This window comes from Cucurbita pepo, chromosome 13 (genome assembly GCF_057944985.1).
Source record: "Cucurbita pepo subsp. pepo isolate OVF chromosome 13, ASM5794498v1, whole genome shotgun sequence".
Taxonomy (NCBI): Eukaryota; Viridiplantae; Streptophyta; class Magnoliopsida; order Cucurbitales; family Cucurbitaceae; genus Cucurbita; species Cucurbita pepo.
In genome coordinates this window covers 1,984,101-1,996,873 of record NC_141810.1, presented here as the reverse complement: position 1 = coordinate 1,996,873, position 12,773 = coordinate 1,984,101, and the positions used below count along the sequence as shown (strand labels likewise).

At 36.5% G+C, this 12,773-nt stretch overlaps 1 protein-coding gene and 1 long non-coding RNA gene across 2 annotated transcripts; one reads left to right on the top strand and one right to left on the bottom strand.

Moving 5' to 3' along the window:
• The first annotated feature begins 1,201 nt into the window (after nucleotides 1-1,201).
• Nucleotides 1,202-6,276, top strand: LOC111808243 (intracellular protein transporter USO1-like protein). Its single transcript, XM_023694108.2, has 3 exons — nucleotides 1,202-1,782; nucleotides 3,370-3,492; nucleotides 4,731-6,276. The coding sequence occupies exons 1-3, from the start codon at nucleotides 1,621-1,623 to the stop codon at nucleotides 6,117-6,119; spliced, it is 1,674 nt and encodes a 557-aa protein (XP_023549876.2). The 5' UTR covers nucleotides 1,202-1,620; the 3' UTR covers nucleotides 6,120-6,276.
• Nucleotides 6,277-7,122: 846 nt separating this feature from the next.
• Nucleotides 7,123-9,096, bottom strand: LOC147789622 (uncharacterized). The gene is made up of 2 exons (XR_015411449.1): nucleotides 8,163-9,096; nucleotides 7,123-7,936 (listed from the first exon to the last, which is right to left on the bottom strand). It is a non-coding gene; the product is annotated as an uncharacterized LOC147789622 (long non-coding RNA).
• Nucleotides 9,097-12,773: the final 3,677 nt, after the last annotated feature.

Below are 12,773 nucleotides of genomic sequence, written 5' to 3'. Positions count from 1 at the left end.
GTTTGGCAGTTAATTTGCAAGAATGTTTGAAGACATTTATGACACATAATGGATCCACTCACCTATCTCAATGCAAATTAAATTCAACGGTCCTGATCAAAGATGAACATTAATTTCCTTAATTAAATCAAAACTTTATCTTAATTCTAGTCTTTTAAGTATTAATCAAATCCAAAAACCTGTGTGTTTATGGCATTGTTCTTGTCAGAGTGAGAAATCGAGAAAGCTAACGACAGTGTGCAGTAGTTCCACTTCAGTAGCTAACTTTTTTATTCCTTTTGTTGTTATTTATGAAGATTGAGTCTAAGATTTATCGACCATTTTGTTTAAAAATGTAATCTTGGTAAACTAAAACACGAGAGATCATGGATATATTTGGCCCTACCCCTATTCTCCTTTATGTTGGAACTACCGTAACTTGGACTCATTATGTTGAGGATTGTTGGGAGGAAGTCATACGTTGACTAATTTAGAGAATGATTATGCGTTTATAATTAAGAAATACATCTTCATTCGTATGAAGCTTTTTCAAAAAACCCAGAGCAAAACCATGAAAGTTTATACTTAAAGTGGACAATTTCATATTACTGTGGAGATTCGTGATTCCTAACATGATATCAAAGAAGGAGTCGAGCTATGATTACTAAGAGGTTGTTTGAGGGTTCCATAGGCCTCAGGGAAGCCTCTATAGTCGACTCTAGAAAAGGAGTTGAGTGTCAAATAAATAATGTAGTTTGTTCGATAACTCTAGAAAAAGAGTTGAGCCTTGATTAAGGGGAGGTTGTACAGTGAACTCTAGAGAAAGAGTTGAACCTTGATTAAGGGGAGGTTGTTCGAGGGTTCCATAGGATTCAGAGGAGACCCTGTAGTGTATTTTGTTCGAAAGGAGGATTGTTGGGAGAGAGTTGAACCTTGATTAAGGGGAGACTGTTCGAAGGTTCCATAAGCCTCGGTTGTTTGAGGGTTCCATAGGACTCAGGGGAGGCTCTATAACGTACTTTGTTCGAAGGGAGAATTGTTGGGAGGGAGTCGAAAACGAGCACTAAGGGTTTTTGTTTTAATCATTTTTTTGTTTTCTTTGGGGGTTAAATCATCACGGGTGGCCCCAGGTAGATGCCGAACAGGTAATACTAAACCCTTTTGCGCCAGGCTTTATAGGGCACCATGGAAATGACTCGGATTGGATCACAGCCCAAGGTTGAGTAGAAGGGTGGCAGGTAGAAAAGAAGAGAAATTGGAGCAAAAAAAGGGAACCCCACCTGGAAATCTCAAAGCTTTGTCGTGAATTCTTAAACCCCAGAAAGAAATAGGGTCAGAAAAGGGGTGGATGAGAGAGAAAAGGGAAGGAGAGAGAGTTTTATTTATTGAACAAAATGGAAAAAGGGCTAAGTGGGGGCAGAAAAGGAGGAAAAATTGGGGCAAAAAGGGACGAAATGTGGACCTTGCACTCCATTGCTTTCATGGAGGATTTGGGCTCCTCCGGCTCTTCCTCAACAGACCATCATTAGCCGAACAGACAACCCTTTTCACCATTATACTTGTTTTTCTACTTCTTCTATCTCTGCCAGACGGCTAGCGGCGGCCCTTTGGGAGTTTCATCAATACCTTCCACTTCCTAAAATGCACAGAGCTTCCAATAATGGCGTTTCTAATGGCGGTGGTGGTGCTGATTCAAGGCTCATCCGCCGCCGCTACTTCCATCATCATCATCACTCTAATAAGGACAAAGCCCTTGACCTTTCCAATTTTCTTGGTGATCCTTGCCCCAGCTCTCCTGAACAGGTCTGATCTTTGGTTGGATGTTCTGTTTTCTTTCAATTTTTGGTCTAAAACTGAGCTGATTATCTCTAGTTGTGTGGATAATGTTCTGAACTGTGTAATGATTGGTTTGGTCCCTTTTATGGTGTTCCTTCTCTGTTCCTTCTTGAGATTTGGCTACAACAGGATTTCCTTTCATGTCCCTTTCTTTTTTGAGTGAAAAGATCTGGTTTGTGGCAAGCTGTTTGTTTCTAGCTGGTCTGTGCTTAATTTTGTTGGTTTAAATATAAATTGGTATTGATATCTATTCTACCTATAGGTTCCATTGTTTTGATATCTATTTCTAGAGGTTTAGACATTGAAAATCATTTGAATTAAGCTTAGAAATACTACTTGACTCATGAGTTTCATTGTTTTGATATCTATTTCTAGAGGTTCTTTTCAAGATACAAGCCAAAACTTGAAAGCTAAAAGAAGTAGTTCTTATAACATAGTTTTTGTTTTTGGAATTTGGGTGTGAATTCAAACGTTTCCTTATGAAAGATGAAGATTATCGTACATAATTGGGAGATCTCATATCGGTTGGAGAGGGGAACGAAACATTCCTTACAAGAGTGTGGAAACCTCTTCCTAGTAGACGTGTTTTAGAACCGTGAGGTTGAGGGCGATATGTAATGGGTCAAAGTGGACAATTTCTGTTAGCGGTGGGCTTGGACTGTTATATATGTTATCAAAGCCATATGTTATCAAAGCCAGAGACCAGGCGGTGTGCTAGCAAGGACGTTAGGCCCTCAAGGGAGATGGATTGTGAGATCCCATATCGGTTGAAAAGAAGAACGAAGCATTCCTTATAAGGGTGTGGAAACCTCTTCCTAGTAGATGCGTTTTAAAATCGTGAGGCTAACGGCGATACGTAACGGGTCAAAGCGGATAATTTCAGTTAGCGATGACCTTGGGCTGTTACAAATGGTATCAGAGTAAGACATCGGGCGGTGTGCCAATGAGGATGTTGGGCACCCAAGGGGGATGAATTGTGAGATCCCACATCGGTTGGAGAGTGGAACGAAGCATTTCTTATAAGGGTGTGGAAACCTCTTCCTAGCATACGCGTTTTAAAGCCGTGAGGCTGACGGCGATACGTAACAAGCCTTGGACTATTACAAATGGTATCATAGCCAGACACCAAGCGATGTGCTAGCGAGGACGTTGGGCCCCCAAGGGGGGTGGATTGTGAGATCCCACGTCAGTTGGAAAGGGGAACAAATCATTCCTTATAAGGGTGTGGAAACCTCTTCCTAGCGGACGCATTTTAAACCCGTGAGGCTGACAGCGATACGTAACGGACCAAAGCATATAATATCTATTAGCGGTGAGCTTGGACTATTACAATAATTGTGTGAAATGGTTGATTCAATTATTCTTTGCATAAACTAGCTTGTTGCAGAGTGTAAACTCGTGTTTTTATTACACATTTGGTGTTCGAGTCACCGATTTATCTGAATCATCGTCGTCGATGTCTGCTTCCTCTTTTACTATTGTTCAAGATCTTCATCAAATGTTGTATTTATTCTTTTCTTATGTGTTCTCATTGTTCATAACTTCCAATGGCAGCCAACAAGTGCAAGCAGTTTAAGGAGGCATGTTGCTGCATCATTATTGCAACATCATCAATCAATTGAAAGGAATAATCAAGCTCTTCAGCCTGTATCTCCAAGCTATGGAAGCTCCATGGAGGTACAATTTCTTCTCTTTTCCTCCTTTAATCAGTATTTGTTCCGGTTCGATTTTGATCTTTCGTCTAAAGAATCCGTGTTCAACTGTTCTATTCAAACGGGTAGCATAGAGTGAAAACCATGGAAATGAGCTAATATTAGCTTTGATCGTAATGGATACGGTCGGTTCTCTTTGAATTGCACCGCGTTTATGCAGATGATCTAACAACCCACCATCATTCAAGAACCAGGCTCGTCGTTGAGCTACCCTCTTTCGGTTCTCCAATCTGACCTCTAATGTGAGATCCCACATCAGTTGGAGAGGGGGACGAAGCATTCTTCATAAGGGTGTGGAAACCTCTCCCTAGTAGATGCGTTTTAAAGCCTTGAGGGGAAGCCCGAAAGGGAAAGCCTGAAGAGGACAATATCTGGTGGCAGTGGGCTTGGGTTGTTACAAATGGTATCAGAGCCAGACACCAGATGGTGTGCTAGCAAGGATGTTGGCCCTGAAGGGGGGTGGATTGTGAGATCCCACATCGATTGGAGAAGGAAACGAGTGCCAGCAAGGACGCTGAGCCTTGAAGGGGGGGCAGATCATGAGATCCCACATCGCTGGCCCTGGAGAGGGGTGGATCATGAGATCCCTTGAGGGGAAGTCCGGAAGGGAAAGTCTGAAGAGGACAATATCTGCTAATAGTGGGCTTGGGTTGTTACAAATGATATCAGAGTCAGACACCAAACGATGGGCTAGCAAGGATGCTGGCCCTGAAGGGGAGTGGATTGTGAGATCCCACATCGATTGGAGATGGGAACGAGTGCCAGCAAGGACGCTGAGTCTCGAAGGGGGTGGATCATGAGATTCCACATCGGTTGGAAAAAGGAACGAAACATTCCTTATAAAGGTGTGGAAACCTCTCCCTATTAGATGCGTTTTCAAACTGTGAGGCTGACGATGATACGTAACAGGTCAAAGCGGACAATTTCTGTTAGTAGTGGGTTTGGGCTGTTACAAATGGTATTAGAGTTAGACACGGGGTGGTGTGCCTGCGAGGACGCTGGGGGGTGGATTGTGAGATCCCATATCGGTTGGAGAGGGGAACGAAACATTCCTTATAAAGGTGTGGAAACCTCTCCCTGGTAGACGTGTTTTAAAATCGTGAGGCTAATGACGATACGTAACGGGCTAAAGTGGACAATATCTGCTAGCGGTGGGCTTGGCCTGTTACATTCGGTTCCCCATTGTAACTTCTTTTCGTGCAGGTGGCACCTTATAACCCTGCTATCACTCCTACTAGCTCTTTGGACTTCAAGGGAAGAATGGGCGAATCACATTATAGTCTTAAAACGTCCACGGAACTGTTAAAAGTACTAAACCGAATCTGGAGTTTAGAAGAGCAACATGCGTCGAATATAGCTTTGATAAAAGCGTTAAAAACCGAGCTTGACCATGGTCGTGTCAAGATGAAAGAGCTGGTTCGACAACGACAAGCTGATCGGCACGAGATGGATGAATTAATTAAGGAAATCACAGAAGACAAACTAGCTAGAAAAAACAAGGAAGAAGATTGTATCAAGGCTGCAATTCAATCTGTGAGAGACGAACTTGAAAATGAGAGGAAGTTAAGGAAACGATCCGAGAGCCTACATAGGAAGTTCGCTCGAGATCTCTCCGAGACGAAATCTTCTCTTGTGAATGCTCTAAACGGGATAGAAAGAGAAAGAAAGTCTAGGATGCTATTAGAGGATCTCTGTGATGAATTTGCCAAGGGTATAAAACATTATGAGAATCTGGTGCATGGCTTAAAACCGAAATCTGATCGGATATGTTCGGGAAGAGCTGACCGTGATGGTTTAGTTCTCGAAATCTCGGAAGCTTGGCTCGATGAAAGGATGCAGATGCAACAAGAACACAACGATACCGATGTCGGGATGTCTGTCGTGGAGAAATTACAACTCGAAATAGAAAGCTTTCTTGAAGCGAAACGAAATGATGTCAATGATAGCAAGAATGACAAGAATGACCAATTGTTAAGAGACCGTCGGAGCTCGCTTGAGTCAGTCCCCTTGAATGAGGCTGCCAGTGCGCCTCAAGCTGGGGACGAGGACGACGACGATTCTCAAGATACTGATTCACATTGTTTCGAGTTAAACAAGCCAAATAAAAGCAATACGATGACTCACGAAAACGAGAATGTAGAAGATCATGTTGTCGAAACCGACATCCAAAGAAAACTGGGGTCTGATGAGAGGTCGAAAAGCCGAACTCCGTCCAGCTTGCAAGTAAGGTTTGAAGAACAGGTGTCATGGGCAAGGTCTATTGGAAACAAGAAGGAACAAGTAAAAGGCGAAGCGTTACCGAGCTGCCAAGACGTCGATGGTGGAAGCAACGAGAAACGAAACAATCACCACTCGATCCACGGCTCGAATGTGCATCCTGAAGATGGTTATGGTGAGGCCTCCTGCAGCAACTCAGGTTGGAGGAATCAAGCAAGTCCAGTGAGACAATGGACAATGGCAGCTCCAGAGATCAACACGACACAGTCGTTGTCGTCGAAACTGCCTCCCAGACTTAAGGAGAACACGCTGCACGCCAAGCTTCTCGAAGCAAGGTCAAAGGCGAGTCGTCAACGGTTAAAACTTTTCAAGTGATTTGCTTGTGGAGACTTTGAAACCATTGCTCGTGTTGGATCCTACTTTTTTTTTTTTTAACACCCGAATTCATAGTATATATATATATATATATATGAGTAAGAACAATTATTTTCATTTGTATGAGACATTTTTTATGAAATCATCTTCATTGGTACGAGGGTTTTAAGATCAAAGTGAACAATATCACATCTAGAGATATCCAACTGTTCGTGATCCAGTCTACTTTTTTTAAATAAACTAAATAATTTTAATTAATTTCTAATTTTTATTTTTTAAAAAATTTACGAACAAATTAGATAACTCGAATTTTAGATATTTACTATTTTATTTTAATTACTGTTTTTTTTTTCAATATGATATTTGAATAAATAAATTAAAATTAAATAATGGCATTTTAATTTTGATAGCATATTCTTCTTCGGTTAAGACATTTTAGTCAATAAATTAATTAAAATTAAAGATCATTTACTCGAACCTGCTTCAAATGGAGTAGGGAATCCCGATTAAATAGAGAACGGGGCAGGAGCGGAATTGTATTCTCCATTTTCACCCGTTACATTTTCATGATTTTCTATAAATTATCCATCATTTTATTTAATTTTTTTATACTTTATTTTTGGTAAGAAGAAATGTCTGAAATTTCTTATAAATATTATTAATTATTAAAAAAAAAATTGGGAAGACTATGTTGTAATATTAAAAGTTAATTTTTATTATAAATTATATTATTGAACCTTATATTATTATTATTTTTGTTTAAAAAACTATATTATAAAAGGAGGAGTGATTAGCAAATTAAACTAAACCTTCAACCATAGTTAACTAACCATGGTCAAATAGACAGGTTTACAATAGGACATCCAACCAAATTTGGTAAGCTCCAATACGACAATATTAACATTATTAATTTCGTAAAATTACATCATCACACTAAATTACATGAACGATTACATTTATAGAACGAAATCACATCGAGATTAAGTATGAACCCTTCAATATCGTCTTTCCTTCTAAGGTTGGTTACGAGCTTGACGTCAAATTCTTTTTTTTTATTAAATTCAAACTTTTAATTAATTTAAAAAAATAGAGATCGCGAAAAAAAAGAAAGAAATCCAATTTTAATTATTTTCTTTAAGAAGCAAAATGATTACCAATTTGAAAAAAAAAAAAAAAAATCATCATAAGATTGAAAAATGGGTTTTTTTTTTCACAAAATAAAATAAAAATTGTTTTTTTTTTTTTTTTTGTCAAGAACATAAATGTATTGATTTCAAACCTTAAAATTGGCTTAAAAAAACATAATTTCCAGCTAAAACCCATTTTAGAAGCCATAATTTCAAATCTAAACTTTCCAACTCAATGTTACTCAAAAACCAAACATAGATATTCTTAAATCCAACAACTTTTAATTTGTTTTGTTTCTTTTTTTAAAACTTTTCAAACATAAGCCAATTTTCAAATTTTGTTTAAATAAGCAAAAATAAAATAAAATAAAGAAAGAAAATTTACAGACCACTACCAAATATTGTTCTGATGGTGCTTCCTTGCTCGGTATTCCCTCAAAGTTTAAAACAGTTCCACTGGAGAGAGTTTCCACGCCATTGCAAAAAATGTTTCATTTCTCTCTCCAATCTCCATGTAGAATCTCATAGTCCACTCGCTTAAGGACCAATGTCTTCGTTGGCACAACTGTATATCTGACTTTGATACAATTTGTAACAGTTTCAAGCCCACCGCTGACAAATATTTTCTCCACAACTTATCTAAGGTTTCTACATAGAGAGCCTCTTCAAACCCTATGGCGGTTCTTGAACCTATTAAGAAAGCATAAACGTAAAAACAAGAAAAATGAGGTAATTTAGAGGAGGGTTTTCTTTGTTTTTATCTATTAAATGCATTTAAAGTCCAAAAAAATGAACTTTTACATAATTAAAGATGGAATTTATATCCTTAAATCCACCTTAAACAACACAAAAAAGAAACTAACCAGACAAAGAGAAGAACAAAACAAAAACAAAAACAAAACATTAAGACCAATACCCAAGAATGGGAAGAGGGTGGTGGTAACATAAAATGTCTGGGAACTTGTTGCAGCAATATGACCAATACCCAAGAAGCTATGTCGTCGAAGCTCGTGTCTGTCCAGTAAAAACCCTTTCTTTTTACTGCTCTGTAAAAAATATTCCTTCAATTTTCAAGAACCCTAATCCACCCATTAACCTCAACTTATCTTACCTCAAAAACTTTCTTCAAATGGGTAATTCCTGCTCAAATCTGACTCCAACCACACCATCAATGCTGGTGAAAAACATAAAAAAGACAAGATTTTTAACATCTTTTCAACATAATATCGTAATTATGAAATTGGGTCTTCAATCGTTTGACCTATAAAACAAAGATTTAGATAAAAAAAAAAAAATAAACGGATAAAATCCAAAGGGTAAAAGGAAAGGGAGCTCCCTTCAGTCCAAGTACAGGAAGCTTAAGATTCAATTTGTCTCCCGCATCATTCATTCGTTTACTGAATCAGAGAGCCGGGTTTTTGACTCAGTATTAGAATGAATGAGTCGGCAGCTAATTAAACCCTACTGCCACCCATGAGTGGACTGAAGAAAGCTCTCTTAACCCTCACAAAACATCAAACCCGACCAACGCCAACAACAACAAAAAAAACCCTAAAATCAGAGAGAAAAAAGAGACCCTTTAAAGAATATAATGATATGAAGATGAAGAAACTGATCATGAATCCCAGGAAGATGAGGAAAAGGGGTTTATAAAGATAAGGGAGAGAGAAAAAAAAACATTAAAAAGAACCCTAATCTCTACTTTACAAAATTCAAATAAAAACTTTAGTCTAATTTCATTAATAACACCTAACAAAGAGAGAGAAGGAAATATTATATAGTTTTAATATCATACATTTTTGTATAACATAAGCTTTTGCATCATATAATTTATAAACTATGAAAATGAGCAAGAGATGCTAGTACAAGGCTAGTGTCCCAAGGGTTTATGTTTATGATGGGACAAATATAAATAATTGGGTATTTATTTATTTATTTATTTATTTATTTGGACCACAAAAATCCTCACTTTAAAATATTTTTTAATGTTATCATGATGTAGCCATGGAGGTAAAGAGAAAGTAATAAAAGAATAAATATTATTATTATTATTATTATCATTATTATTATTGAAAAAGAAAAGAAAAAACACTATTTATTTAGTACTATAAGGGAAACACATGACTATAAAAGCATGTGAAATATTGACAAGTTCAAAAACATTATAGTACGACCAAACACTGTTTGGTTTGTGCGGCCAAGGTGATGGAAGTACAAGAACACACTGTAAATTTTTATTGTAATTTTTATTCCATCTCTGCAGGTGAAATGACTAATCAAAATACAGTTTATCATCTCTGTCTCTCAGCTGAATTAGACGTAGGGTTTGTGTTCTTTAACCAGCTTTACTAGCACGCCCACTCCAACCATACTTTACTCCTTGGTTCTCTCATTCTCTTTCTCATAGGTTAGTCTCTTCTCGAGGGTTAATCGTATTCCTATTTCGACGTCGTTTCAAGCTCTAAATAGTGTATGACGTGCTCCCTACTAAGCATAACTAGAACTCTCTTGATAAGCAGCTACATTGTACAACGAGCTCTATGTAACAATTCAAACTCACCGCTAGCTGATATTATCCTCTTTAGACTTTCTTCTTTTGGTTTTTTCTCAAGGTTTTTAAAACACATCTACTAGGGAGAAGTTTTCACATACTTATAAAGAATGTTTCATTCTCTTCCCTAACCGATGTGGAATCTCACACTCTAAGTGGGTAATATTGCATTCCTATTATTTGATCGGTATTCAAAATTTGTGAGCCGATTAAGAAGTCGGGATTCGTATCTATGTTAGTAACCACGACTCTACACATTGGTATGATATTGTTCACTTTGAGTATAAGCTCTCGTGGCTTTGTTTTTTGTTTCCCCGAAATGTCTCGTATTCTTTACTTATAAATGCATGATCATGCTCTTAATTAGTTATCGTGGAACTCCCTCCCAACAATTTTCAACAAAATAAACGTTATTTATATCGATTGTTTTTAGCTAGTAATGGTGGGAATAGGGACTAAACCATCGATCTTCAAAATGACAATTGATATTTTGATTATTAAGTTATGCTTAGTTGAGTGAAACGTGTTTATATACTAATAAGAGCTAATATTTTAAAGTTCTCTTACATACCTCTAACTATATAAAAATGTCGGCTACATTGTTTAACTTATTTTACGATATCTCGATTTAAAGTTGTCTTTGGTGTTATGTTTTTTAAAATTTTGAAAAATAACATTGTAAAGTGCAATAAATATAATTTTTCATATGACTAAATTAAATTTGTATATGGCATACAAATTTTATAACATGTTCATAAATTAATTCATGAAATTTAACCTAAATCCAATTTCTCAATTTGTGGACGGATGAAATATAACTCTAGGTTTCATTTTGGAACGTATTGTTCTATAATTTTTCGTTTCAAATCACTAACCGAACCAAACCTTAAAATTTTAGTCACATCGTTCTAAGCGGATCGAAGAATAATGTTGAACCCCATTGTTTTAAACACCCCAATTAAAACAAGAGGTAAAACCCAACAACATAGATTTGGAGATTTTAAGGGTGTGATTTGAGGTTGTCAAAACTAAAAACTTCCATTTGTGTTTGTCTGTTTTGTTACACAGCACAAAGAAAAGTGAGATGAAATTGGTCGGCAGAGGCCGCACCCAGAACAGCCACTAAAGAGATCGAAACACACAGCAGTGTTGTGTTAGTGCTGTTTGACTATGAAGAAGAGGATATGTTTTTGTTAACAATTTGGTGTGTGTGTCTGTCTGTCTGAAAATGAATGTCTGTCTCTTTAGTGCAAACTTTTGGGGGTTTTGTTTGGACCCTGCTCCCTCTTGCCCTTCACAACAACAAAAAGGCACAAAATGCTGCATTTTTTCTTCTCTTTTTTCACTTGGGTTTCTTTAGTTTTGTGTTTTCTCAAAAGGGTGTTTGAAAAATCTCATCTTTTTTAGTGATTCTTATGAATATTCACAAGAAAATAAGTGGGTGGGGTTCAAATGGTGCATTTTCCCTCTTTTCTTTTCTTTTTTCACTTGGGTTTCTTTAGTTTCGTGTTCTCCCAAAAGGGTTTTTGAAATATCTCGTGATGCTCATAACGTTAGAACCGTTACTCTCTACAATAGTATGATATTGTTCACTTTAAGCATAAACTCGTGATTTTGCTTTTAGTTTCTTCAAAAGATCTCATGCAAATAGAGATAGTATTACTTGCTTGTAAACTCATAATCTTTTTCTTAATTAACCAACGTAAGACTACTACTCTCAACAATACTCGACAAATAAGTGGGTGTCTTCAAACGGTGCTTTTTTCTCTCTTTTCTTCTCTTTTTTTCACTTGGGTTTCTTTAGTTTTGCATTTTCTCAAAAGGGTTCTCGAAAAAATCTCATTTTTCTTAGCGATTCTTATGAATATTCATAGGAAGATAGGTGGGTGGCTCTTCAAATGGTGCATTTTCCCTTCTTTTCTTCCCTTTTCACTTGAGTTTCGTGTTTTCTCAAAAGGGTTTATGAAAAATCTCATTTTTCTTAGAAATTCGTTTGAATATTCACAAAGAGTCTCTTCAAATTGGTCATTTTTATGTCTTTTTTTTTGTTTTTGTTTAGGTTTTAGGAAGTTCTTGAGTTGCTTGGTTAGAATCAAATGAACTAAGTGTGTGTAAATGTGCTCTTTTGGTGTCTGTCAGATCAGGTTGGGAGTTCTTAGCTTCCTTTTTAGCATAAAAAGATGTTCTTTTCACAATGCCATTTGCCAATAATAATATTTTGATCAAAATTTGTTAATAATTTAAAATTTCTAAAAGTTTAAGAACAAAAATTTGATTGGATCAACATGAAAATCTTTTTTGAATAATTAAATGTCAGTATGAACATATCATAAACTACAGGAACAATGTTGGAAATTGAAATTTAGAAACCCATTTTGGTGATCAGACATGCACAATAATTAAAACCAATGCTATGGAAGAGATCAGATTCCTCAATCATACACATTTTCATGTGCCATTTGACATTACACCATACCTAAACATTGACAAAACAACAAATGATTAATCAAATTAGGGTTTTTAATCAGCTATACCGACAATAATTGAATCATCGACTTTAAAACGACCTAATGTCTGTATTTATTAATCTATGTTTGATGGGACTAAAAAATTAACAAACCCATGTATATAAAATTAGGATTTCCACTCATGCCGACAATAATCGAATCACGAGTATTGAGACGATAAATGGTATCAGTATTCACTTATCTATGTTTGAACGGACTAAAAATTTCATGAACCCATATATATAAAATTAGGATTTTTACTCTGTCATGCTAACAACGATTGAATCATGACTTTTGAGACGATAACTGATATTTGTATTTGAACCGACTAAAAACTTAACAAACCCAGATATAAAATTAGGGTTTTCACTCGGTTAAGCCATCAACTTTCAAGACGATAACTAAGATTCGTATTCACTGATCTATGTTTATACTGACTAAAAACTTAACGAATCCATATATATAAAAT

Bases quoted from the DNA above. Each gene is read 5' to 3' on its own strand.
- LOC111808243 (XM_023694108.2), top strand. From the start codon at position 1,621: ATGCACAGAGCTTCCAATAATGGCGTTTCTAATGGCGGTGGTGGTGCT. The intron at 1,783-3,369 runs GTCTGATCTTTG...TTCCAATGGCAG, and splicing joins GCCCCAGCTCTCCTGAACAG to CCAACAAGTGCAAGCAGTTT. The intron at 3,493-4,730 runs GTACAATTTCTT...CTTTTCGTGCAG, and splicing joins GCTATGGAAGCTCCATGGAG to GTGGCACCTTATAACCCTGC.